We start from the raw sequence: 26,432 nt of genomic DNA on the forward strand, positions 1-26,432 counted from the left end.
ATTGGACCACCGGATCACTCGGCTGCTACTGATAGATAGTTGTGCTAGCTCGATAAGTCGTGAGGTCATTCGGGGCTCTATTCCCACAGCCGAGCGATCAAACGAGTTATTCGAGGTATTGTTCCGGTCGAATTCTTGAGGACGAACTTTCTTCCAACCTGGGGCTGGGAAGTCAATGCTTGCAAGCCATGGAAGGGTTTGTGGAATGTCCCACGGCTGATCGCCTGCATTCGAAGCCATATGGGTTCCGCGAGAAGAACTATATAACAACATGCAAAAGCCGTCCATGTTTGCACTCCATCATCATCTACTTTCTCCATTAATTACATGATTTGATCCAAGACTTTGTTCCATATCTTTTTACTATCTACTTTTGTTCATCATGGTCATGGAGATCAGTACGGAATTGGATACCAGCAACCGTCCCGATGAGTGGAAGATTGAACAGGGTATGGCTGGCCATAAGCTGCCTATCCTAGATCAAACTGGGAGCGATACCATCAATCTGTATCCTCCTCCACCGACCAAGATCATCAGAGATGAAGAAGCTATTCAGTCGGTGGGCGATCGTGCAAAGCTGTTCTCTCGAGAGCGCGTGGGTTGGAAAGGGTACGTTACTCAAGGCAATGTCGTACGACGTCATCATAGCTGACCGATGGTGCTTGGTTGTGTTTAGATACGTCGAATGGGAGAACTATCCGGAGAAAAAGGCCAAAGCCAAAAAGATCTTAGCATCCCAGACCTTCCCAGGATGCCCTGACTTCATGTTCGGTCCCATCCCCGGCACCAATCCCGTCCTGCCTGGCGATGACTTCAAAGCATGGCATGAGGCTCTGGGCGGAGAACTCACCACGGTGTCCGACGATTCCTGGCGTACGGTGCTCCGCGAGAAGCATCCCGATATGCTTCACCTCCTCCAGTTCCCCTATAACGGCGAACCCCCCAAGCGACTTGTTACTTCGAAAGCGATCACACCCAATCCACTCCACTTTGTGCGAAACCATGGTGGTATTCCTATCATCGACGAGGACAAGTTCGATCTATCGCTGGATGGCCTGGTCGCAAACCCCAAGACCTATACCCTGGACGACATTATGGACGAGTCTCGGTTCCCCCGCATGGAAAAGACCGTCACCATTCAGTGCTCGGGCACCCGCCGTATCGAACAGATTGCACTGTACGGTGGCCAGGGTGACGAAGTGCCTCAGGCTCCATGGGCCGAGGGTGCTATTGGAACCGCTCGTTATGTGGGCATCAGCTTGAAGAAACTGATCAAAGACTGTGGCGGCCTGGTCAAGCCCGCCAAACACCTCGAGCTCTACGGTGCAGAGACCTATTTCAAGGATCTCGAGGTGGGCAACTACGTTGTCAGCGTCCCGTGGTCTAAAGTCAAGGCCAACGAGGTCATTCTGGCCTGGGAGATGAACGGCGAGCCACTGCCCAGGATCCACGGCTACCCACTGCGGGTTGTCGTTCTGGGATACATTGGTGCTCGAAGCGTCAAGTGGCTGTACCGCATCAAGGCCATTGAGAATCCCTCTCGCGCCCCGGTCCAGAGCAAGGAGTATCTATACTTCAACCAACAGGTTGGCAAGTACAACCAGCGCGCGACAGACGGTATCCAGATTCAAGAGATGCCTGTCAGTTCTGCGATCATGTCGCCCTGGACCAAGCAAGCCGTCGTACACATGGGCAAGATCCGATGCAAGGGCTGGGCATACTCTGGCGGAGGTCGCTGGCCAGAGCGAGTCGAGCTTTCCGCCGATGGAGGCTTCACTTGGTACGACGTGCCGCCGGAGAAACTGTCCAAGAAGGGCCGTTGGACGTGGCGAACATGGGAATATGATTTGCCTTGTGATGTGGAAGGTTGGATCGAGATTGTTTGTCGATGCTGGGACAACTCGCTCAATACGCAGCCACTCAATATTCGTGCGGCATGGAATTGGGGCCTGCATGTTACCTCCTCGGCACATCGCATCAAGGTTTACAGTGTCAATAAGAGTCGGGAGACTACCAGGAAACGCTTGGATAAGTTTGAGCATCTTGGTATCCCACTGGCTCCTTTGACTAAGTATGATGTTGTTCCTGGTCAGACGTCAGAAGAGTATGAGCAATACTGGCGGGATCATGATCCTCGCGATGTCGATGATTGATTTGATTTGGACAAAAGCTTCTTTTTTTATGTGCCTGTATTCATTTGGCTTTCTTGTCAAAGAGAAATTGTACTTAGTATTACTGCCTACAGATTGATTATAACTCACTTAATTTATATTTGACCACATTGTTTACACTTTTATCAAGCCTTGAGCTAGCTTGAAATTCGATCTTGATGCTCATACCCATCTCTTGAAGCTTTCTCCCGACCGAAAAGAATAGTCCAGAACTTATCGAATCACCGAAAATAGGACAAAGAAATTTCTAAGATACATCGGAGAACAGAAAAAAACCCTTGTAATCGTCGGTGTGGAGGAGCTGTGAGATTAGATCAGCACTCAGCGCCGAGCATTTCCCCGGAACCTACCATCTCCCTCAACAACCTCCTCCTCGCCACTCCACACATACCAACACAAACAAACATTCAAATATGACCAGCAAGAGGGTACGTATTATTCTACTCCCACCCGCTCAGAAGACCCTCTTTCCCATGACAGTCGGTCTTCATGTGCCATAAGAAAATTGCCCATTTGGCCCCGCAGAGCTGACCCGATTCTAGATCGCATTCAAGGTCCACGGGACCGTACAAGGTAAGACAGCCCAGCCCGCCTTACAGCATCATCTTACCATCAGATCTTCTTACCTACATAAGAATTATCAAAAAACACAAAGAATCTCATGCTAACCTCAACGCCCAGGTGTCGGCTTCCGGTAAGGACGACATATTCCCATCGGGGTATGACATCATGTCTCAAACAACCGACGAACTAATCGCAGCCACGCTTGATATTTCACAGAGACTTTACCCAAAAATGTGCGACTAGCCACGGCTTGAAAGGCTGGGTTCGAAACACTACTTGTGGAAGAGTAAGCGGACTCTCGATTTAGCTGCAGAGGTATAGCTCTGGGCTGATTTCAATTCCTTGTTCAGGTCGAGGGAGAAGTTCAGGGTGAGGAACAGACAGTACAAAAGTTGCTGCAGCAGATTGATAAAGGTCCGCGGCATGCCCATGTTGTGAAGCTGGAGAAGAAAGAGTTGGAGCTTCAAGAGGGTGAGGATCAGTTTTTGGTGATGCGGACTGCCGAGTCGATGTTTCACTCCGGGGCTTAAAGATGATGAATGGAAGGTGTAGCGGCCTCGTTGGTCGCTATATTCCATTTCTTCGTCCTTTGGCGAAATGCTTTCAAGTCAAAGCAATAATCAACTACTTAAGAATGTTGCTCATGGTGCAGTTTTGGTCTAGCCGCCATCTTGCCCACCAAAGACTTTGATATGTTTTAACGAGAACCACGAAATTTCCAGAATTTAATTATCGGGCATTTTCTCATTAAGACTAGGATTGAAGGGTCTCATAAATTGATCTCTGAAGCATCTGGAGTCAAAGACGGACTTAAACACTCCAACCAATCTGTTGGCATCTATTTCAAGTGTGGACTATATATACATCAGGCCAGCCGCTATACATCTCCACCCTGAGCAACAATGAGCAAAATATCGGCGAGCACCGGGGCCTTAGATTTCTTTTCATAGCTCGTGACCAAGATCTCTTCCCAATTCCTCCCCGGTGAGATCGCGCTTCACAGAATTCAAGATCCCGAGTAGCAGACGCCGGGCTCCTGCTGGCCATCCCGAGAATTTCTCGGGAGGCCGTGACTCAGTGCCTGACGGGCAGGGCGGAAACGTGGCCACCCCCGACTCCTCCCGAAGTCACCTGCCTCGCCCAAAGGCCCAGTCTGACGGTAATCGGGTGACAGACGGGTATTCAGGCCAGAGTAAAGACACAACTGCATGGATAATGGGAAGCTTGTTGATTTTGCTTCTTGTTCGTATCGTGTCGTCTGGGGTCGTATTTGCCAGATATCAGGTCTGATGGCCTGTCATCAGAGGTGCAGGGCAGACGATCGCCAAAGTGGGGAGTGTTCTGGTATTGTCGCGTTAACGGGCGATCGACGCCATCGTATGGCCCGCCAATGAGCATGGGCAAATGTCATCATAATTTCAGGCACACCCCTGTCCCGTTCCAGATTTGAAAGGTGTAGATTTGGTTAGTATTTGGTTAGTATTGGTGATTTTTTCCAGCGGCTTTTGCTCGGGCTTCGTATTCTCTCGGGCTTTCGGTCTTGAGTGAGTCGCGAGGTGTATAAAAAGCAATGCTGACGCTGCGTATACTTCGTTTTCATCCTTCACAAACTCGGAACTACAACCAACAAACAATCCCATCCAGTATTGAATATCAACTACACATCTGATCGTCATCACACACACTACCGGCTTGTCTATGATGGCTTCACTATCAACATTCTCGACGACAGTACCCTTACGGGTTGCTGCACGACCGCAGACTTACCTCTTCCTGGCTGTACGCACCTACTCCGGGGTCGCAGCCTCGACAATCAACTCTTCATGTCTCGCCAGACAACGCGCGTCACCCTTGACTTACACTCCTAAACGCCTGATCTCCTCAACACCTCAACCTCAGATCAAAGAGTTCTTCCCACCCCCCGCCAATCCAGCAGTGAAAGAAGTGGCCTCGGCATGGTCGCATCCGATGTAAGCAAGACAGACCCCGCATACTAATCTCGAATACGAGCTGATCCGAACACCCACAGATACACGGAAGCGCAAATGAACAATGTGAGGGTTGCACACCGCGAAGCCACCGATTGGTCTGATTGGGTCGCCCTGGGCACCGTCCGTTTCTTCCGGTGGGGAATGGACTGGGTAACGGGATACAAACACCCGCAGCCCGGGCAGGAAATATCGGAGAAGTTCAAGATGACGGAGCAGAAATGGTTGACTCGCTTCATCTTCCTGGAGAGCGTGGCGGGTGTGCCTGGAATGGTGGGTGGTATGCTGAGGCACTTGAGAAGTCTACGACGCATGAAGCGCGACAATGGATGGTACGTGGCCCAGAGAGTGAACCCAGGCCTGGAAAGATATACTAACATTCTACTCTTTCCCACAGGATCGAGACTCTCCTCGAAGAAGCATTCAACGAGCGAATGCACCTGCTCACCTTCCTCAAACTGGCCGAGCCAGGCTGGTTCATGCGTCTGATGGTCCTCGGCGCCCAGGGTGTCTTCTTCAATGGCTTCTTCCTGTCGTACCTCATTTCCCCACGGATCTGCCACCGCTTCGTGGGCTATCTGGAAGAAGAGGCCGTGTTGACATACACGCGGGCCATCAAGGAACTGGAAGATGGACATCTACCCGAATGGGAAAGTCTCAAAGCACCCGAGATTGCCGTGAACTACTGGCAGATGCCCGAGGATCAACGCACGATGAAGGACCTGCTGCTGTATATTCGTGCCGATGAAGCCAAGCACCGCGAGGTCAACCATACACTGTCAAACCTAGACCAGGCGGCGGATCCTAACCCCTACCAGACGGAGTATCAGGACCTGAGCAAGGATCATCCGACCAAAGGAATTGATAATCTGAAGGCGACGGGCTGGGAGCGAAAGGACATCTTTTAGATGAAAAGACAGGCGTTTCGATCAATGGGGGTTTTTGTCTTTTGGCAACGGCGTTGGCGGGGAATTAAGTCACCTCTTCTCTCTCTTGGCATAGAATCATGAATCATGAAATAATATTCCTTTGTCTAACATTCCTTCCATCGAATCATTGGATCGTCCACCCACCATGTGTCTTCGGTTGGAACGCGGGACGCGGGGCTCCGCTAAACCCAACTGGGAAATGCAGCAACACGTTCGGGTTCGGGTCGTTATACAAGAAATTAGTTTGTAAAAACTTAATCATGTTGTACATACTGGAGGAGGAGTTGTTCAATCTATTCTACAAATTGGGTATAGTGCATGCTTATATCGTTTTATGACTTATGTACATAGAGTGTGTTGGGCGGGGGGTCTATGTATTGGGCACTTATCCTCATAGGGGGGTCATGGTCATGTACACCACTGCTTGATAGTTGCAGATTTAAAGGCAAATTGACTTGAATTCTTTAACGGTCAATTTCAGTCTGTGTGAGTGTGGCTAGACTAAACTGACCCGCTTTAACCCCCCCCCTCCTTTCGCCCTTGAATTCCACCGTTTTGACTGTTTTTACTTGTGCTTAATTTTAGCCCTGGGCCCTCACCAATTACACCGTTGGTTAGTCGGCACCACCCCTTTTATCCCAAAAAAGCCTCTCGGCCGGCGATCCTACACGTTCTCATTAAACCTCCGTTCAATCTGGTCTCTTCCGTTGGCCCTCCGACCGGAGACCACAGGGCTCAACTCTCTTTGTCTTTTATCGACTGTACGATTCTCGATTTCAGCTTTGTTACACTTCACCATCCGATCGTGCTATTCCCAGAGTGAACGGCTACAACCCCTCCCGACAGAGCACATGTCAACAATCGCCGATCGAGCGATTGACCATTGAGACACCCCCGGGCCTGGTGCGACGACAGTTGCGGTTTCAGAATTCTTTCGGCCACCTCGCAAGTCATGGAGGAACCACAGTCTATGGACGGAGCCCTGTCATTGCCCGTCCGCGCCTCCTCACCATCGCCGTCGGTTCCCGCAACGCCTGCCATTTCTTCATACTCCTCCCCGGACCGCACCTTCTCCTCCGTTTCCTCCCACTCCGCCTCATCTGCGACCTCGGCCGATGCTCGCTCCACGATTTCAACTTCGTCCCGCAGACATGGATACGTGCGCGCCTGCGGAGCCGAATTCGCGGACTCGGCGCGGCATCGCGACAGCGTCATGAGTCTGGGTAGTATCGCCCACCTACAGTACTACTTTGCCCGCACGGGCCTGTTGGACGGAAAGACAGGCCGAGGCAAGGAGTTTAAGAAGAAGAATAGGGGTAATGTGCCGCGGGTGTTGATCACGCCGAACGAGCAGCATATTGAGAATTTGGTGGCCAGTCCGACGGAGATGGTGGACGAGGCGGGGGACGAGGCTGGTTTTGAGGATGAGGAGGGGGAGGTGATGCTGCCCCCCACCGTTAGTACATACAGCATTAAAACACACCATGTCCCTCCCCCGCCTGACGTGGTCTCTCTACGCCGGGATTTACAAGTCGCACTGGACCGAGCCGAGAGTAATATCGAGGCTATCGAGAATGGTGTGGAACCACCGCCTCGCGCACCAATACGGACCAGTCTCTCGCCCGGTGATATCATCGAGGGTTCAGACGATGATACCGCGCGAGACGTGCCATCCCCGCAGACCAAGGAAGAAGCACAGGGCATGTGTATTCTGGATGATGTGACGATGGCTATCCGCGCCGCCAAGATCTACTACACGGCCCACCCACTTCCGGAACGCCTGGGCTCGATTAAGAGTGAACGCGACATTCGCAAGGATTTGTTACATGTCCTCGATGTGCTGAAACGCTGGGCGGCACGACACTTTGCCATGGGCCTCCGCGACGAAGAACGGGATGTGATCAAGGGGTGGATTGCGGGTGTCCGCACCATGCTCGTCCGGGAGAAAACCCTGGAGGATCTGGAGGCTCAAGAGCGAGAGAATTGGGACTGGGCCCGTGGTGACTGGGCGGGACGGGAGCGAGCTCGTGAGGAGTCTTTCCTCCGCAGCCTCATGCCCGGTGGTCATACATTGCCCGAATGGACCGCCATCGATGATACGCCGTTGGACTCTCTCCCTTCCCCGTTCCTGGAGCGTTTCCGAGATGGCCGCATCTTGGTCCAGTTACACAACATCGCGGTCAAAAAGTCGAAACGCCACTTTGGCGAGATCAAAGCGTACCACCAGGACATCGCCAAACCCTATCGTCAAGCGGAGAATCTGCGATTCTGGCTCAAAGCTGCCGAGTTGCGGTGGGAGATGCGGAAGCAGGTGGATGTGATGGGCGTTGTTCAGAACACTAGCGAAGTGGCCTGGAGGCAATTCGACGCCGCACTGTTGGCCTGGTGCAAGACAGTACGCGAGGAGCTGGTCCGAGATTGGATGGAGGCTAATCCAGGACGGCCCCCGAGTGCTGGTCTAATTTGAACGAGGTGGAGGAAGAGTTTACATGTTGCATTTCGGCTTTGACTTATTGTTGTTAGTTTTTGTTTACCCCCCCAAGGGCACTTGGCTAGATACCCCTGAATTGTCTCCGACAGCTTCTGCCCATTTCCGCATTTGGTGTTGGTTATTGGTTTGATTTTTGTCATTTCTCCGATTGTTGGTTTAGTTCGGAACTTCGCTGCATATTATTTTTGGATCATGTTTGAGTAGAGTACAGAGGAAGAAGGCTATGAGATATGGGATAATAATATCTTTAATGGACAATGGTCTTGATCATGCTCTTATAAACTTGTACATTTGTATACTGAAGGACTCTTTTCTTGGAGGAGTGGAGCCTCTGCATCCATGCGCAGGCAGTGACAAATTCGCAGTTCTGTAGGGGAGTTCATCGAGACCAAACCGTGGATGGGACGAGAGGAGTACCTTGGTTACGGCGGCTGTTCCTGATTTCCAAAGGTTTCGATTATTTACCCTATTAGCACATGGTGTTGGAATTGTTAATAAACAATGCAGTGGTATCTACGCTCAATAGCAAGTCATTATCATCCAGCCTTCTTTGATCCAACCCCGAGATACTCTTCCTTTATCACGGGCCTCGAGCTGCTCATTTCTTTCCGTGAATGTCCGCTTTGACGCTAGGGCACATGGGCGCTGATCCGAGCGCCCCTTGAAATGAATTGTAACTCCTTTTTTTGAACCGTTAAGATGGTCATTGGAGGTGACTGATTCGCCTAAGGGAGCTTGGGGGATTCTGTACACGAACGTGGAGAAGGAGATTATCCAGATCTACGGAATATCAATGAGAGGATCCATCGCGTGTAGCTCTGATTCATTTACAAGTAATCCATCTATGGTTCATTTGGCTCAGCTTTATTATGCAGCCGAGACAAGACCAGCCAGTACTGTATGATTTCATCTGATCATCCAATGCCGATCCCTTGACTATGAAGAAAACTAAAAGAGACACTCCCCCAAACTCATGCATTTAATTACATACCGAGGAGACACAGAGGGAGAGGTACTTAGACCCGCATAGTCATCTTGGTGGAACCCCAAGTACCCTCTTTCTGCGTCAACGCCCATCCCGGCCACTTCATCCCTCGTTTCTCTTGTCTCAAGCACATTGCTGCCCAATATTTATCTGCATCTTATACCCAGATAGCTTTGTGGTCCTCATCTTTGACAATATCCCAACGAGAACCATAAAAATGGCCATGTAGCCCCCCGATTTTCCAACCTACTAATTATCAACTGCCGCCGTGAGAAGGGGGAAACCCGTCCCACCTTTAAGTCCTTTGGAACTCCCTTTACCGAACGAGAACGAAGCATTCCTGGTCCATCCCTACCTAAATTACCGACACTTTTCTCTCTTTTCTGGCTCCTTTCAAGCTTGTCCTCCTACCCATGCATGCCACAGTCGACGGCCCAACTCCCTCTGCGACTGACATCGCGCCGTCTGCCAGCGTGTCCGTTACGTCCGCCTCTCCTCCGCCCCCCGCGGTGTCCGGCTCACCAAATGACCCCGGTCCCTCCCCTCTCCGCCGCTTGAAGTCCAAGTCCTCCCTCTGGAGTCTCGGCAGCAGCAACCATAGCGGTCACGAAGACGATCTCACCCCAGCGGAGCCCTCCAGCGCCGAAAAGGCTGCCGGTAAACCGGGCATCTTCCGTCGCTTGTCGCCCGCCCTCGCGGCCCGCGTGAAGCTGCTTGACGGTACTAGCAAGGTGACCAGCGCGCCTCGGGATCCTAAAAACGTCGGTCGGATACCGGAACACCAGCTGAAGGAGCTGGACAGTCAACACCAGGACTTGTCCATTAAGGTTGAGAGGCGAGGACAGGCGTGGGCTGGCCCAATACCTACCTCCCCAGATCAACGACCACAATACTTCAAGCGGAGCGCGTCGAACAGGCTTGAGATTCCCGGTCAGGACTTTGTACTACGCGCGACCGAGGCAGACGCGCAAGGGGAGGATTACGCCGACGCGATCGTTGACGGACCAGAGCCCCCCGCTCTGGCTGCTGCTCGCGAACCGGTGCCTGTCCCTGACGCTCAGAGCAGCCCTCCGCCGACAACACCACCCATGTCTGTGGCAGAGCCTGTGCCCGCGCCGCTGCGCGTAGAGCCTGTTTCCGAAACCGAACCACCCCTACCCAACAACACAGCCCAAGATACACGGACGGACTTTGAGAAATATGTCGAAGACACGAAACGCAGCGCTGAGCAATCAGCAGAGGCCGCTCCAGCGCCTCCGCCAAAGGACTCTCCACCTAACTACACGATCGCCTCGTCATCTAACTCACAGTCATATTTCAACCCCATGGGCTTGCAGCGCGCCGAATCAATATACTCCTTCTCCCGTGCCTCGTTCAGCAACCAACTGTCCCAGCTCACGTCTATTCCTCTGCCGCAGCCGGGAGCGCTCGAAACTAGTATAGGAAATATTCCCACGTCCCTCGCGGCGGTGCGCGCGTTGAACGGTGCGGCAGAGCAGATCCAGATTTGGATAAGAAAGGCGTCAGATGTGCTCAGTGGGCTGGACTCCGAGGATGACGTGGAGTGGGCGGCCGCTGGTGGGCGAGAAGGTCTTGATGGGGTCGATAAAGCGATCACTCGCTTTGAGTCTTTGGTGAATGTCTACGTGAAGGCAATCGAGAACGTGCAACTTCGAGACGACATCGCCAATGTCGATACGGAGAGCTTGAAGACGATCGTCAGCCAGATGGAAAGCATTTTGCAGAACTGGGCTCAGATTAAGAACAAATTGCGGGGTGTGAAAGAGCAAGTGGAGTTGGCGATGGAGTGGGAGGAACTTTGGTCCAACGTGTTGGGTGATGTGGGTATGGAGATTGACAATCTCAGCGGGATGATTTTCGAGATGGAGGAGAAACGACACCATACTTTGATGGATACCGGCGATTCCACGGGTGGTCTTGATATCAATGAGCTCGAAACTATTGTGGAGGAATCTCCGACCAAGGGCCGGTCCCCTGCTACTAACCGCCTGAGTATGCTTGCGGCAGCATCCGGTACGCCCGTGATCAAGACTCCGCAGGACGACTCCAGCTACTCCAATCTGATGGCCTTGTTTGCGCGCATGCAGCCGCTCCGTGCGTCGTTAGATTTCTTGCCCATGAGACTCTCCATGTTCCAATCGCGGGCCGAGGGTGTCTTCCCCAGTGCATGCGAGGAGCTTGATGACCGACGAACCCGGCTGGAGAAGAGCTACAAGGTTCTTGAAACGGATGCCGAAGCGTTGCGAAAGGAGCTGGGTGAGGACAAGTGGATCATTGTGTTTCGCAACGCGGGCAGCCAGGCACAGAAGATGTTTGAATCGGTCGAACGGAGTATTTCCAAGCTGCAGGAAGGATTGGAGTCCAACGCGCAGGTACTCAACCCGGGCAATATGACGAAGCGGATCGAGAATTACGAGGCCAAGAAGATGCACTATGTGCCTGCTATTGAGCGGGTCATTTCTATCATTCAAAAGGGCGTCAACGACCGTTTGACTGTGAACGGTGAGGTGCTACGGCTTTTGTCGGACATGACCTCGCGGACAGATGCTCTCAAAGCTAGTCTCCGGGTGATGGATGCTTCTCTCGAGGATGTGCATATCGTCAAGGGCCAGCAATTACGTGACTCCATCTCCAGTATCATCACCATGGATAGCCCAGCTACGGGCAGTGCGATTGATACGCCGGGGAGCTCGCCTGCTTCGTCGGTTGTCATGAGCGGCAGTGGATACAAGACACCCATGGGAAGCTCAAGTCGTCGCGAAAGCTCGGTTGGGAGTGCCACGACGCGCTCGACCATGTCAAAGGTCCGTCGGTTGTCTGGTTTGCCGCAGGTAACTGCCACTATGACTGGACGCAAGTCGTCTATCCCCAAGCCAACAGCGCCTGTCACTCCCACGCCAGCGACCCGCAAGACCTCGCATATCCCACAACCATCAACCATCCCGAACCGCCCTCGCTGGAACGCCAGTACCAACTTGAACGATCTCCATTCAAGCTCTGGATACCTGAGCACCACAACCCCGAGCACCTCAATGAAAAGCTCTGCTCCCGCGTTGTACGGCCGTCCATCATCGACCGTGCCTTTCCGACGAGACATGTCTGCCTCTCCTGCACCAGGCGCTGGCCGCTCACTCAGCCGTCTATCCAACCGACTGGCATCATCATCCCGCAGTCCGAACCGCAATGTGTCATCCCCCACTCCTCCCCGATCTTCACTGCTGGATCCTCCACCTTATAGTCGACTCCGCAGACCCTCTGGCCTGTCTGCCACTCCTCGCAGCCGGCAGAGCTTCGCCGGTACGGGCTTGTCTTTCAGTCGCAGTGTTTCAGGGCCTGGCCATGACCCACGGGAGAGTCCCAGCAAGTCGGCGCGCCCAGGTACGGCCCTCGGCCATTCCGGTAGTCGCCGGACTAGTCTCCTGCCCTTGCCCAAACGATCTGATAAAGGCCCGGCCTCGCAGGCAAAGTTGGATACCCGGCCACGATGGAGAGCATAATTCTCTTTCTCCATTATAAACTCCGTTCCCACCTCTTATACGTCTCATCTCGTCTTCCAATCCGCCCAATCCTCTATACCCTAAATATCTCTCCACCTTCCTCCCCTATTCCTCCCTGATCTCTTTCCATTCAGTCCCATTGTCTTATTTTTGGTTTTTTTTTGTGCATTGTGCCCCTGCCCCCGCACCACCCAGTCAGTCTCTCTCCCTATATACTGATACTGATACTGAGCGGGGCGGGCCCGGCGCCATGATCTTGAGGATTAGGTTTTGCGTGCGTGATATCCCCATTGTTGCATGGTACGGTCTGAGCGTTGGGTTCTATCTTACTATTGTTCTCTATCTTGTTTTTTTTTTTCTATAACTTGTGGTTGCCGTTGTTCGATGATCGATAAGGTTCCTTTTCCTTGATATTCCATCCGTGTGAATATCATCTACTGTAATTCTATTCTATGCCTTGGTGTTGTAGGTAATGGATGTCGGTTTAAACTTATAGTCTAGGAAATTGATACACAAGTCTGACTTCAGCATAGTTTCTTGAACTTCTCTTGATATTTGCATTTATACTTGTCATCATTGATTTTGACAATGTCCACACTCTCTACATGCACTATTTTCAAGACCTTTTTCTTCCTTCTTACAATACAAATGACACAACCCTTTCTATTTCGAATTCCCCAATTCCCGTCCAAAAATCAACGCATCCACCAACTCCTCGCTATTAGCCAGACGCGCCGCCTTAGGAACCCGTCCAATAACGCTGAACCCAAGTCTCTCCCAGATACGGATGGAAGCAGGGTTATTAGCGAAAACCAAGTTGAAGACGGAGTATTTGTATCCCTGCCGGACAAAGATTAGTTATCTGTGAGATTCGGTATTGTTAATGGGATCAATCATACCAGCTTCGGTGCAAAGTCCAAATAAGCTTCGCCCATCTGCTGGCCAACACCCTTCCCGCGTGCTGCGGATATAGTCAGGAATCCCGCGTTGCAAATATGCGAGCAACGACCTAGAATAATCAGTATAAACCCTAATTATCTCAAACCTGGTAATATGATAACCAAGTCTTCTTCCGAGGATCTGACTTCGAACTTACCAGGATAATTCGGCTTAATATAAAAAGTCCCCAAACAAACCTTCTCCCACTCCCTCCCCTCCTTCAACCCGTCCTCACCAGCTGCACCATCCTCATCAAGAACAGCCACAACAGCAAAAGTCCCAAACCAATACTCCGCAAAAGCCTCCAATCCCATCGCACTCTCCATGGGATACGTACTCCCCCGCTCAATCTCCGCGCTGAACTCCGCGTGCAAGAACTTGACTAGATCCTGGGGGATACTTGAGGATCCGCCTGTGATGGGGTAGAGAGTCACTGGCGCATTGGATGCTTTGGGGATTGTGCTTTGTCGCGGTGTTAGTGTAGCTGCGGCGGTGGTGTGTGCTGGTGGTGGGGGGATGCGAGTGGAGGGGTCTTCTAGTATGGCGGGCATTTTGGATGGTCCAAGATTTGTGAGGAATGTTATGGGGGTTGGGTATTTGGATTGTATGTAAGAAGGTAACTGGGTATTGGATGTGCAAGATGGCTTATTTTATGTGCAGACTGGGGCAATTGTCAAGTGAAGGGCGTAGGTTGGGATGTATAAAATCGGCTTTTCCTTGCCGACTTCGGCTGCAAAGCCGAGATTGAATTATGTAATGACATCTGAGTGTTTGATTGGTCCAACACGGACAGGCATGTGCATCTTTCTTGGTGTAAATCGCCGTGGTTCTTCTAAATCTCATAGCTTTCCAGAAGGAGATTTTGATGTTCAGTATGGGTCTCGTAGAAACCTAAAATTCTATTTATTCAGTCTTGTATCGAGAGAAGGTACTCACCTGGCTTCGTGTCTCATTGGATATGTATGTTTCAATAGAATCACCGCTTCAGAATATAGACCCATCGCTGAAGTCGAAGTAAGTGTGAGCTACCTTAAGTGCGGTATTTAGATAAGAAACTCATGTGAAAATGCTGCTTCGCTAACTCATAAATATAGTACAAATAAGGTTGCAGGGCCAAGCATCGAGTAATGCATGTCCCGATGGACTGTCAAGTGTTCTCCAAATGTCCCAGTCAATCAATACTGCACAAGACATAGTAGATCAAAGTTATCCAGATTCCAAGTTGCAATTGAACCGGGTCTGGGCAAGACCCTTGGTTCAATTGTACAAAGAATTAAGTTGAGTCCAACCGTGCCTGGTTCCTCAAGATCGGCCTCAAGTCCTTCAACAGCGCGATATTGTTTCATTCGAGCAAGTTATTGGTTCTCACCTTCGCTGTCGGGGTTTTTGATAGCCTGCATCAACTCAAATAGTTGACCGATTTGTTGGTCTGTAGTAAGGTACATGTTAGTAACATCAACTAATCAGTCAACCAGCCAAGAACCATACCATTCAGCTTGTCCAATTTGGACTTATCCAGTTTTTCTCCAGCCCAGTTATCACCCTCCAATTTTTGTGCGTAGAGTTGCCACTCCGTCAAGAACCCGATCTGCAATTGTCCAAGTCAGTCACAGTCCGCAAAGCCGAGTGTACCCTCCCCCTCAATCCCTTCATCCCCATGCCATGCCACGCCAATAAAAAAATCCCACAAAACCTACAATATGCAATGGGTTCTCCGCAGTCTTATGCGCCCGGAACTCCTTCTTCACGTATGAGTCGCCCAAAATGCGCAGCTCCGGGTCAAGCTTGCGATGCACGCGCAGGATGCGCCGGTAGAGCTGCAGCGGGGGGAGGAGGGCGAGGGCTTCGCTGAGGCTGGATTTGGAGCCGATTGAGGCCGGCGTGGCCATGAGGAGACGGTGTGCGAGACGCATGATTGCTGTTGTCGAGGTTTAAAGAAGAAGAAATGACATAATTTCCTGGGGAACCGGTTGGAGAAGCCGAAAGGCGGCGAGGCGGCGGAGCGAATCGGTGGGTCGGTTGGGCCGAGCGGCTTTGAGCTTTTCCTTCAGTGCGATACTGCAACTTGATCTCAGTCAACAACATTTAATTCGGAAGTGGCAGCTTGACGTGAAAATATTGAGGGGTAATTGTTCTGGTCTGCTCGACTGCCGCCAAAATTGGGATCATTGGTCCGACTAGCGCCGAAAAATCGAGGAAGAATTGCAGACAACTGCGATCAATTCGGATCCCAGAAGTGCAAGACAGAAATTTATAAAAGAGCTTCAGAAGCATCAGAAAGTTCAGATATTGTTGGAAAGATGCTCCCTACGCCGGACACCTCGCATGTCTCCTTTGACACTATCTATGAGCCTGCCGAAGACTCATACCTCTTCCTCGACACACTCTCTTCAGCATCCGAGTCCAAATGGTTATCTGAACGCTTCAAAAAATCAACCAGAACTTCATCAGATTCATCCAATGCAGTACCACTGGTTGTTGAGGCAGGCACCGGCTCTGGTGTGGTCTTAGCCTTCGCAGCAGCGCAATCCCAACACATCTTTGGACGCCAGGACATCCTCACATTGGGCATAGATGTGAACCGCAATGCTTGCATAGCGACCCGAGAGACAGTATCAGCAGCTATCAAGACAGTGCAGAAAGACACAGAAACCTCTGCCGTGGACCAAATTCTAAACACGATCCACATCTCTTCCATAACAAGTGACCTCTGCACGGCACTGCGTCCTGGAAGCGTTGACGTCCTTTTATTCAACCCGCCTTATGTTCCAACAGAAGAGCTGCCTCGTCTGCCTACAGAATCTGAAAATGATCCTACAAAATCACAAGCCATGCCTCGCTCTGCCAAGTTCGAGAGTGACTCGTACTTCTTGTCCCTGACGTATGCGGGTGGTGCGGATGGCATGGAGACGACGAATCGGTTACTCGAGGCTATCCCTGGCGTTTTGTCTGATCGTGGAGTGGCATATGTGCTTCTTTGCAAGCAGAATCGACCGGATGAGGTCAAGGAGCGGATTCGTGCTTGGGGTGGATGGAATGCAGAGAGTGTTGGGTCGAGTGGTATGCAGGCCGGATGGGAAAAGCTAGTCATTGTTCGGATATGGAAGCAGGAAGTCCAATGAAATTAGGAATTCGAAGTATATAGAAAGAGTTGAACATGAATTTGGGATTTTGCGCTTCCTATTGGTTCCTAACTGTGCCTACTGGCGTGGACATCAAACGGAAATTCTACATTATCAATCTCATATGAAGGGGTCATACTGACTACAGACTATGATGTTCACCACAAGCAATCTTGTCAGCTTACCATTTTCAAAGTAAAACTAGCATGTCGAGCAGAAAGAAATGCAGAAGTGGTCTGTTTCGACAAACTCGGGGCCATACTCCCTGGTGACCTTGCCAGATATGCAGGGCTCACGGCAGAGCCCGGATCTGCAGGCTTACCTTGCATCACCTCATCACCGGCTCGTTTCAGTTACTGATCTGGATGTAGCCGGCCCCCAGGGCCACATGCCCCGGAATACTCTGGAATGATTCATGAACCCCCGGCTTGGCTGTGTTTTCACAAGCTATTAATGCCCGATGATTGTATACAACTCGGCAATTCTAAACATAGAATCGTGAAACAAACCGGCTTTTGACGATTTAAAATCGCCACTTTACTTTTGATTCACTTTTGTGGGGGGATCTATACATAATAATCTTATTTGTTTTAGTTGTGCCCACACAAAGTCTAACAGGACTAAAAGGTTCCTTCCGTCTTGATAGTCGGTATTGTTATATATTCATTTGTTTTATTTTCGTTAATTGAGAGGATTGACGAACTGAGTCCCCTAATTATGTACTTTCAATAAAGCATAATTTGTCAATCTGACATAAGGCCAAGAGGTGACTAGTGGATGCCACTGGATGGAGGTTCGCTTGACAAACACATCGAGGGGATCCAGCAGGTCCACAGGTTCAGTAAGTACTATGTGTTCACCTTTAATTGATGAATAATAAAAGAGCAATATTTATTCACATACTTGTCCGAGACTGGGTCAAAACGGTCAAGCAGGGCTCTTGTTCCTAACTTCCTGGCCCCTGGACCCTCGGTAACCTCGTGGCTCCTCGGGCAAAGCCCCCGGACAACTTCCTTAAGAGTTCAAGAAATAATGGCTCAGACTACGTGGCATACCTAGCGTCGCCCCCGCATTGAGTAACCCTGGGGCGTGTCAAATCGGCAGCTTCGTAACGATCTAGTACAGTCGAGTTAGCGTAAAGTTTACGCCGAAACTTGAAAGATTGTGCACGTCAGACGGGACATGACTCGCAACGCAGATCTCATAGGTAGATAGACTGTCTAATATGAAACACCCAGGAATGGCCCCTATGGCTTATGTGTCCTGAAGGGGATGGAGCCAAGTCGAGCATACGAGCACAATATGATACCTGTATAGAAGAACACAAGGCCATCCCACCTGTCAGTGTCAGTAGATAGGCGCGGGAATCCCCCTGAAGGGCGCTAACTTTTACCTTCTTTGGCCAAACTTCGAAGCGAAAATACGAGAGGTGAGCATGGTGAGACACAGGCGAATGAACTACTCCACCCGTCCGTCCACATGGGGATTGACCACAAGGTTTGCGGGAGTGCGATCTTCACACGTCAGCAGAAAGCCTGACGCGCAAACTTTCAAACTCTCGATGCATGCCCCTTTCGAACCTAAGCCATTGCGGCCGTTGCGGCCGCATATTACGGACAATCCCTCGGATTCTGAGTGATGAATTGCATTGGTTCATTTCCAGCCAGTATCTCCACTGCACTCATTCGGGATCAAAAGGCTTCCCGGACGGACCCTTGACTGCAATTTGGGACGGCAGCAGCCTTGTTGATCCGATCTTGCACAAGGCATCACTAATAACAGAAGTCCAACAGTCTGGTTCTAAGATTGGCAAAGCCAAAAACAATTCGCTCTCTAGATGAGGGGGTCAGCAAAAGATGATCTTGGGGTCCCAATTCCTGCCTTGCGGCCAAGGCTGTCAGTTCTGTTGTCCACATGCCGCAGCCTGCCAGAGAGTGGGATAGGAAATCGTTCGTAATTGGTGCTAAGTCGTTGTAATTCATGCCAGGTCGTGAGGAAAGATACCTCAGTCCATACACTTTCACATGGTAGCCCGATCAGGTATGGGCATAACACATGTTCATTCGCTGAATGATTATCAGGAGATGACAGCCACCAGTTCCAGTTAGTTCACATTGGAAGGCCATATTTCAAGCTAACAACTCATATCATGCTCAGGATAACATAATTCGGGGATGCCGTACGTCACCTCGGGCAACCCTCGAGCTCTTGGTCCCGAGTTGATCCTGGGAGCATATAGCATACTCTGCAATTTGCAATGAACCATAGTCAAATTCATCCATTAAGCCAAGACCACAGATCAAATAAAGACAAATTCTATAAGAATTAGGAATATAGAACATCTCGCAGCTATTTACCTCTTCCAGAGCTTGGCCAGGTCCGCTTATCGATCGATAGACAAAAGCTTGAACGCCTATTCAATTTGCCTTCCGCCCCTTGTCCCTCCCGTACGTGTATCTGAGCGAGGGTGCTCAGACAGAAAGTACACTGGTGAGCTTTCATCTACTTGCTCAATTGGTACTAGAGGGCTTTTGCTTTTCTAGGGCACGTCCTTTCTTACTCATCCTTATTAGCAGCTTCTGGCATTCAACTTCCACATTAGCCTTTCACTGTAGAAACCGCCATGGAATATGGTCCCTTAGTTTCTTGAATTACGCAAGCCAGCTTACTAGGCGGGTGCTTTAGAAAAGGGGTTGTTCAATAGACGTTCTTGGCAAGTTCATGATTGCGTGGCCCGGGTGAGAGTGACTTAAGCTACACGGACAAGGCAAGATATCCGCTGAATGCCCGTTGTCGGCTACAACCGCCACCAATTTACGCAAACAGGTAAAAGGCCATAAACCAAGCTCCGGCCAGGGTCCAAAGGTGGATCATCAACTGTTTCTAATCACCAATATAGATTGCCTTGACGGCCGTACGAATAGATCAATGAAGTGGCTGGTATCCGGCGGTATTAGTCTACTACTGTTTATAATCTGGTTGCTGTTAGACGGATCTAGTAGCGTGGACACCGCATGGGGCCGATTCTGTTACATGGGCAGCCCAGAAGATGGTTCTTCAATGCCCCTGGGGGCGAACAAAGTCAAGTTCCGTGCCCATCATGCAAATTGAAGGGGGTGGCGATGATTCCAAAGCTTCGGACACAATGGGGGCAGAAGACTTGTGAATTTACAGGGATGCATGGGGCTAACTACGAATCTCTCGCTACGATTAGTATACGTACTCCAAGAAGCTTGATACGTCCATCATAATCCTATACAAACTCCATAGGTTGGGCGATATTGCCTTGTCGATCGTCTGGGGGCTGGCCAATCTAATTTCCGGATTCCACTGAGACGGTATCGTTAGGATCACTCTTGGCCCCATGAAATCGGTCATGATACCCGAGAATCGGTAATATGAAGCTCATATTGAAGTTACACAATCATCAGCTCCCCACAAGCATACGTATTCAGAGGAAGTTAGGGCATGCTGCAGGGTATATGCATGCCGTCACGTGTGATTATTCTATAGTCAGGTGATGGGACAGGGTTGAAGCCTGGAGATATACGAGTTCACGGGTATAAATTGATGTTGATACGGGGACGGGGCTCGCTTGGAGAGATTTGAGGGTCTGGTATAGCGTTATGATTTTATGGCTCACAGGTCTCATCGACAGGAGGCTAGGCCGAGGCCTAGTGGCACAGGCATCTTTAAACTATTGTCCATCTGCATACATTATTCCAAGTCGCAAAGACCCAGTAGACGCCGCGTCACCGCAAGCTCCACTCGTAGCCACTTAGATCCAGGTCAAGAAGAATGTGGCCGATACAAGCCAAGGGAATCGAAGAGAGAGAAGAAAAAATAGGGGCATTGCTTTTTCTATCACCCTCCCAAGTCGGAAAAAGCCCCGGGGTAACAACAGATGAGAGTTCCCATGATCATGCAAGTAAAAAAAAGAAGAACCGAATTTCTCAAAGACATAAAACGCCGGTCTGTACTCTCAGAAAGAAAGAAAGAGCTCAATAACTTAGAAACCACGGCCACGGCCACGACCACGACCACGGCCTCTGCCACCTCGGGGCCCGCCACGGCCCCCGCGGCCGCGGTCTGCCTCCTTGCGAGCCTTGTTCTTGGGCTTGGGGGCGTCATCCACAAGCAGGGTATCGAGCGGCAAGCTGTCGGGAAGGATGTAATAGCGGATTGTCGAGCCACGAATATTGATGGTGTCCAGAGAAACGGGGTCACGGCCCTTGGGGGTCATCTTGACGGTTCGGAGGGAGGTGTTCATCTGAGGGGAGACAGATGTAATGGTGCCGTGGAGAATTGTGCCTGTAAGAGTGCTTTCGTTAGCGTCGGAGCTGATGTTGGGTCTGAAATTCGCGAGCTGTGGCGAGATTGAAGGTGGTGGACGCCGGAACATCCAGACATGAGGCGCTGAACTTACCATTCTTGAGCTCGATAGTCACCGTCTCATTGGCGCACTTCATCAAAAAGCTGGATGATCAGTCAGTTTGAAGCTTCTAAAAAGATAATTCGAAATTCAAGAAGGCGCGTGTCGCAGCCGACAACTGCTCACGACAACTCGATAAGGCGACTCACCGAACGAGCTTCATGTTGGATAGGTTGACTGCAGGTATTGAAATATGTCAGGTGGTCGATATCAAATCCCAGCCAGTCGCAGAGTTGGTGGGGAATCTCCGTTGACAGTCGCGGTGAATGATGCCGTCGGATTACAGTGCAGAGTTGATTTGGGTCATGTGACCCAGCTCACATCCTGATCACGTGACATCATTGCTGGACACCCCCAAAGACACCAAAGACTTCATCATGAATAATGATGAACAACACAAGAACAAAACTGAAATTTTCCCAAATTTTTTAACTTGCTTCTCAATATGAGGTAAAAACTTAATCCACAAATACTCACTTCAATCAGTGTTGAACTAATGCAGTATCTGTCCAGTCAGAGAAGTCGTAACTTGCGGCTTGTTCCGACATCGAATCAAAACTCGGTATCGGACTATACACTGGTTGCCCTTTTCTCACTGTTGTCAAGGCAAAATAATGGGCGCTTAGGTAGCATCATTCATAGGGAAACAAGGGGTTCCGGAGATCTGCGGCAATAGCTAGACCTTAAAGTATCCGGTCCTTTGCCTGATACAGTAGCAAGGCTGCATGGACTTGCAGGCTGATGGTAGAAATGCCGCCGGTACATTACATAGTTTTTCCATTCTAGCGACTCTGATTGAATCCGTATCGATTTCACTAGCCTGGCAATCAGCGACGCCGCAGGCCGGTAGGCGATCTTCCTCGCTAATTTCGCAGCCACGCTAGCTGCAAAATCCGAACGGATTAACTTAGACTACTTCGAGATTGGTCCCTTGCCCTTGTCCAAGACATCCCTGCCCAGAACCTTCGCTCTCGATCTCCCCATCGGGGTCCACTTTTTTATATTGATCCCCCCCCGAAGTTCAAGGCAGAAGTCAAAACAAACCGTTTCAAAGGGCATGCCGGCTAAAAGATGTCTTGCGACGGCTCCGCGATGCATCAAATGATCGACTTGGCCTCGTCCGCGGATGCACGGATGGCTTGCTCGTCACCAGCAGCGCCGCGGCGGCGAGACACATTCACGCATAAGAGGCTATCGAATCAAATGCAGGTGAGGCTTTCCAAGGCCCCTCCACACGAGGCTGCGGAAGCCAAATCAGAGCAGCCAACGTGGGCAAGATGCATCACTACATCCAGGTCGATTGACTCTGCATCAAGTCCGGGTAGAACCGTCCCTGGGGCGATCCAACCAGCAGCAACCTGGCGAGTCTGCAAGGCTTCCGGTCTCGGGGAAACGTATGATTTGCAATGCACCTGGCATGCAAAGACACATGGCACGTTGGCACATGGCCGATATGTATGCGGATCCCCGAATAACCCCTGGAGTTAGTGTGGAGTTGTCGATCTAAAAGGTGGTCGTTCCGGGCGGGAGTCCTCCCGGACGCGCTGTGGCTCTCCGGAACTCGCTCTCGACAGTCTCGACTAAATCGACGTAAGTCGACTAGTCCGACTTTGCTGGACCTCTTGTGGCTGAGAAAGACAGTTTCGCGTCGACGCGGCGCCATCACATCCCTGCATGTCGGTTTCTCACCATGCCCTGAATGGTCATAATGGCTTTCTCTCGTGTTCTTGGCACATTCCCAGCCAACTGGTTGCTTATTTATTGGTTCCACCTCGGCGTTTTACGGGTTTACGGGTGGGCGCAATGAACAACACCCCGACCCCCCGATATAGTAACTGGACGAGGCAAGCTTGTAAGTGGAACTGGAACTTCTCCCGACAGGGTTAAGACTGCGAACTTCAAACCTACCACGAGGCCACGACCAACACCCAAATTGAGTTATCCGATTTCCGGCATTCGAAAAGCTACCACGAGTGGTTAGATTGAACCTTTCAAATCTGCCCCCTGGTTCACTCTCCTCGTTTCAATCGTCATTGTTTCTCCGGACTATTACCGACCTTTCCCAAGGATCTCACTTCTTCGCGAGATCCTCTTTTTTCCTCCCCGTTCATTCTCTCTCAACCTAATAGTGCTCACTACTCACTAAATTTGTCTGGCGGTTTCGACTATGCTATTTTCGTTCTAAGACGAAGCTTCTTATACGACTGAATGATCTGGCCGTCATCTTTCCAACGGCTTGTTTGTTGGGGGCCAAAAAGGTACAAAGCATGATTGAAAGCAGGAGCCGGAAACAACTCCCGTCAAAGTTTTCATGGATTTTCTCAAGTTAATTTAATTTGCTCTGGATCGGCGCATCTCATAGCGGCCTGACTGGATGGAGACTAACTTTTTTTCTTTCTCAGTCATGTATATTCACTGGGACTGTACAGTACTCAACTGTCTGCCAGCCACAAGAACGGAAAATAAGAGGCCAGCGTCATGGCCCCCAATCGTCGGTTCTGCCCCATTTACCTCTATGGGGCGAAGAATCCACACTACCCAAAGATGAAAGCTCACTTGTGCCGTTCAGGATCAATACGCACGCCCTGGCCAATGGCCCCGGACTCTAGAGTAGACATCCCCTTTTACCGAACTTATTAATTTTTTTTTTCAAACTAAATTTCCCAATATAGGCTTTGGCCTAAAAACGGAGGACCCGGTGTCAGTTGTGGGGGTCGGAAAGTCAAGACAGGACCACTCCCGGCTCGCCATGATAGAGCGATTTCGGCCCACTCGTCGAAGATCATAGGAATCTTACGGCCGCTCTTTTTCTCGTCTATGTCGTATGAGATAGGGCAATTAATACAGCATTACCCGCGATAGAAGAACCTAACCGATCAAAAGGGTTAATGAACGGCCTTTGCCAACGTAAGTGCGTTTCAGACTATCCGCCTGGCTCGTGGACCTTTTTAGTTCTCTACAATTGCCCGCAAACCACATTTACATCCACATCTCTATCTTCAACTCATTGACACCAAGACGAAAACGGTCTAGAAGGCCCCGTTGGATTTGCCCTGTTGGGGGTGGGCCATCGTTCACCCAGCGCGTTACCCAGTGTCTCTGTCTTCTGTACAGACTTTCGTACCTGACTATACTCCATCCATACCTAAATTAACACCGGGCCCTTTCTTCGATCCTAGAAATTGCGGGGACTTCCCTCTATTCTGGGCTCAGCAAACGCCCTGCTCAAAGATCTGAAGATTTCTCTGCGTAGAAAACTTCGTTTCTCGCGCCCGTCGCGTAGCCCGATTGCTATCCTCTGGAAACAAAAACCCTCGAGTCTGCCAAGATCGAATTCGACTATTCTTGCAAAAGAACAACTACACTGTATGTTTACCTTTCTACGGTCTCTTTTTTCACTTGCGCATTTTGCAATTGCCGCCCCTCCCTTTATGATTTTCTGGCCCCTCCGGCCCCCCTTGTGGTTTGAGAGTTGTAGTTGTCTGCTGGTCAGGTCTATGACCTACAAGACAAATCAAAGATGTCGCCCGGGGAATCGAGCTCACACAATTCACCGTCTCACCATAGGTGCAATTCCAATTTGCTCGCGGCCCCAGCCTCGTTCCCCGAATTTGACTTTCTTTCCTCGGTGTTTGAGTCAGTGCAAGCGCCGGGCTACCAACAACAAGAACAACAAGGCTCTTTCCCCAGCTCGGACTCTTCTTGGCGATTTCATAGCCCTGTGCAAAGCCTTGGGAACGACGGACAGTCTACGCAATCATTCCCAATTCCACTGTACCCGGATATCTCTTCCTTATCGTTAAATTCAAGCGTTAGCCTTACTGGGACGATTCTTGACCCGGATACGCCACTTCAGAGTCTTGAAGACGAACAATCTTTCAACAGTGTCAACCGCGAAGAGCAGTTGATCCACGAAAATTCCCAGTCAGTACTCAATGCTTGGATACTCTATCAATATCTCTCTTTCGCGGTATCTGTATTGAATTGAACATTGAATATCTGACTGATTTATCTCCAGAGGCCTTGGGATCAGATCATACTCTATGTCAGTAGCTTCAGGCGCATACTTTGCTGGCCCGATGCAGCCAAACAACCACCGTAAGTATTGTCTTCTAGGACAATTAAAACGAGGGCTTTTCTTAACGATCGAGCAGCCTATTGGGGCAATCGTTCCTTTCAGCAAATGCAGCCTCCGCCAGGCAATATGAATCAGCAATACCCACCTTCACAAGGGTACCCTCCGGCAGGGTTTCCTATCGGTCATAACAGCCAGCCAGGCGGGTCATTACCGAATTATCAACAAGATCCGCAACAACATCCTTCATACTTACCTGGTACGGCTGGGGTTGCGCCTCGACATAATCAAGCTCGAAGGTAGAAAGGGCACTGAGAATCAGACTTTGGCGTGGCAGATACTGACAATTGGGTTTCCAGTCCTCCTATGCAATCAATGGCTCGCCCATTTCACCCTCATTCCGCCCCTGCCACGATACCCGATCAATCTTTAATGACCACGTGAGTTGCAAGAGATAAGTCTGAAGCTGCGAAATACGGGATCGCTGACCTCGTGTAGTTCTTCCCCCTATATGATGAATCCACCTGCCTACTTTCTCCCCGAAGCACATCCAGTACCGTGAGTTCCCCCATGGAAGAGACCTTTAGAACACCAACTAACTCTAGGAATCAGATCCTCTCATCCGTCCTCCATGAGTCCACAAGCCACGCCAATGATCGCCGAACCTATATATTCCCCTGCTACCACAATCCCAACCGGGGAATCCAGCGATCGCCCTCTACGCGTGGTCAGTTCGCGACCTCGACCACAATGCTGGGACCACGGATGCGAAGGTCGCGAATTTTCAACATTTAGCAATCTACTGCGACACCAGCGTGAGAAATCCGGAGTTGTTGCGAAGGCAGAATGTCCCGTCTGTGGAGCTGTGTTCACTCGCACGACGGCACGCAATATCCACGTTGCGCAGGGAAAGTGCAAGGGTCCAGGACGAGAATCTTCGGCGGAATAAAAAGGGCGCTAGGGAGTATAGAAGTTCTATATGGAGTTTCTTTTTGTGGATCTTTTTCCTTTTTTTCTTGTATATTGAGTGCTTTAGCTTTGTGATGTTTTCTTTTTCCCTGTCTGTTCCTTCTGCATATGGATACCTGGCAGCAAAAATAGTGTCCGTAGTGAGCGGCATTTCAAAAGGTAGATTCTTGATCACATTTTCTTAACATTCAATGGGATGATCTATTTTCCGAACATTTGCTGAGGGACTATATTGCGTCTAGATCTAGA

At 50.4% G+C, this 26,432-nt stretch overlaps 10 protein-coding genes across 10 annotated transcripts; 7 read left to right on the plus strand and 3 right to left on the minus strand.

The window, feature by feature from the left end:
• Nucleotides 1-382: 382 nt before the first annotated feature.
• Nucleotides 383-2,153, plus strand: N7473_002888 (sulfite oxidase; the record flags this gene model as incomplete). The annotated part of the gene is made up of 2 exons (XM_057148828.1): nucleotides 383-609; nucleotides 677-2,153. 2 exons carry the CDS (start codon nucleotides 383-385, stop codon nucleotides 2,151-2,153), a joined length of 1,704 nt encoding a protein of 567 aa, XP_057012482.1.
• Nucleotides 2,154-2,584: 431 nt separating this feature from the next.
• N7473_002889 (acylphosphatase) lies at nucleotides 2,585-3,265 on the plus strand (the record flags this gene model as incomplete). Its single annotated transcript, XM_057148829.1, has 5 exons — nucleotides 2,585-2,599; nucleotides 2,714-2,744; nucleotides 2,853-2,865; nucleotides 2,952-3,021; nucleotides 3,086-3,265. 5 exons carry the CDS (start codon nucleotides 2,585-2,587, stop codon nucleotides 3,263-3,265), a joined length of 309 nt encoding a protein of 102 aa, XP_057012483.1.
• Nucleotides 3,266-4,433: 1,168 nt separating this feature from the next.
• N7473_002890 (alternative oxidase) lies at nucleotides 4,434-5,631 on the plus strand (the record flags this gene model as incomplete). Its single annotated transcript, XM_057148830.1, has 3 exons — nucleotides 4,434-4,705; nucleotides 4,765-5,055; nucleotides 5,121-5,631. The coding sequence occupies 3 exons, from the start codon at nucleotides 4,434-4,436 to the stop codon at nucleotides 5,629-5,631; spliced, it is 1,074 nt and encodes a 357-aa protein (XP_057012484.1).
• A 973-nt stretch (nucleotides 5,632-6,604) lies between these two features.
• N7473_002891 (uncharacterized protein) lies at nucleotides 6,605-8,119 on the plus strand (the record flags this gene model as incomplete). The annotated part of the gene is made up of 1 exon (XM_057148831.1): nucleotides 6,605-8,119. One exon carries the CDS (start codon nucleotides 6,605-6,607, stop codon nucleotides 8,117-8,119), a length of 1,515 nt encoding a protein of 504 aa, XP_057012485.1.
• A 1,422-nt stretch (nucleotides 8,120-9,541) lies between these two features.
• N7473_002892 (KAR9 family protein) lies at nucleotides 9,542-12,646 on the plus strand (the record flags this gene model as incomplete). The annotated part of the gene is made up of 1 exon (XM_057148832.1): nucleotides 9,542-12,646. One exon carries the CDS (start codon nucleotides 9,542-9,544, stop codon nucleotides 12,644-12,646), a length of 3,105 nt encoding a protein of 1,034 aa, XP_057012486.1.
• Nucleotides 12,647-13,309: 663 nt separating this feature from the next.
• On the minus strand, nucleotides 13,310-14,136 carry N7473_002893 (GNAT family N-acetyltransferase; the record flags this gene model as incomplete). The annotated part of the gene is made up of 3 exons (XM_057148833.1): nucleotides 13,310-13,486; nucleotides 13,546-13,655; nucleotides 13,743-14,136. 3 exons carry the CDS (start codon nucleotides 14,134-14,136, stop codon nucleotides 13,310-13,312), a joined length of 681 nt encoding a protein of 226 aa, XP_057012487.1.
• Nucleotides 14,137-14,940: 804 nt separating this feature from the next.
• N7473_002894 (succinate dehydrogenase assembly factor 3) lies at nucleotides 14,941-15,498 on the minus strand (the record flags this gene model as incomplete). Its single annotated transcript, XM_057148834.1, has 3 exons — nucleotides 14,941-15,014; nucleotides 15,074-15,173; nucleotides 15,283-15,498. The coding sequence occupies 3 exons, from the start codon at nucleotides 15,496-15,498 to the stop codon at nucleotides 14,941-14,943; spliced, it is 390 nt and encodes a 129-aa protein (XP_057012488.1).
• A 387-nt stretch (nucleotides 15,499-15,885) lies between these two features.
• Nucleotides 15,886-16,707, plus strand: N7473_002895 (S-adenosylmethionine-dependent methyltransferase; the record flags this gene model as incomplete). Its single annotated transcript, XM_057148835.1, has 1 exon — nucleotides 15,886-16,707. The coding sequence occupies one exon, from the start codon at nucleotides 15,886-15,888 to the stop codon at nucleotides 16,705-16,707; it is 822 nt and encodes a 273-aa protein (XP_057012489.1).
• A 3,610-nt stretch (nucleotides 16,708-20,317) lies between these two features.
• Nucleotides 20,318-21,418, minus strand: N7473_002896 (mRNA splicing protein SMD1). Its single transcript, XM_057148836.1, has 3 exons — nucleotides 21,289-21,418; nucleotides 21,134-21,183; nucleotides 20,318-21,018 (listed from the first exon to the last, which is right to left on the minus strand). The coding sequence occupies exons 1-3, from the start codon at nucleotides 21,300-21,302 to the stop codon at nucleotides 20,717-20,719; spliced, it is 366 nt and encodes a 121-aa protein (XP_057012490.1). The 5' UTR covers nucleotides 21,303-21,418; the 3' UTR covers nucleotides 20,318-20,716.
• A 3,241-nt stretch (nucleotides 21,419-24,659) lies between these two features.
• Nucleotides 24,660-26,163, plus strand: N7473_002897 (uncharacterized protein; the record flags this gene model as incomplete). Its single annotated transcript, XM_057148837.1, has 6 exons — nucleotides 24,660-25,063; nucleotides 25,158-25,237; nucleotides 25,294-25,513; nucleotides 25,574-25,654; nucleotides 25,713-25,772; nucleotides 25,827-26,163. The coding sequence occupies 6 exons, from the start codon at nucleotides 24,660-24,662 to the stop codon at nucleotides 26,161-26,163; spliced, it is 1,182 nt and encodes a 393-aa protein (XP_057012491.1).
• Nucleotides 26,164-26,432: the final 269 nt, after the last annotated feature.

Source organism: Penicillium subrubescens (genome assembly GCF_028828155.1).
Source record: "Penicillium subrubescens strain IBT 31985 chromosome Unknown utg000002l_segment0_segment0, whole genome shotgun sequence".
NCBI classification, from domain to species: Eukaryota; Fungi; Ascomycota; class Eurotiomycetes; order Eurotiales; family Aspergillaceae; genus Penicillium; species Penicillium subrubescens.

What these genes read in the sequence shown, in the direction of transcription:
- N7473_002896 (XM_057148836.1), bottom strand. An exon ending in GACTATCGAGCTCAAGAATG is followed by an intron (nt 21,019 to 21,133) that starts GTAAGTTCAGCG and finishes GCACTCTTACAG; the next exon opens with GCACAATTCTCCACGGCACC.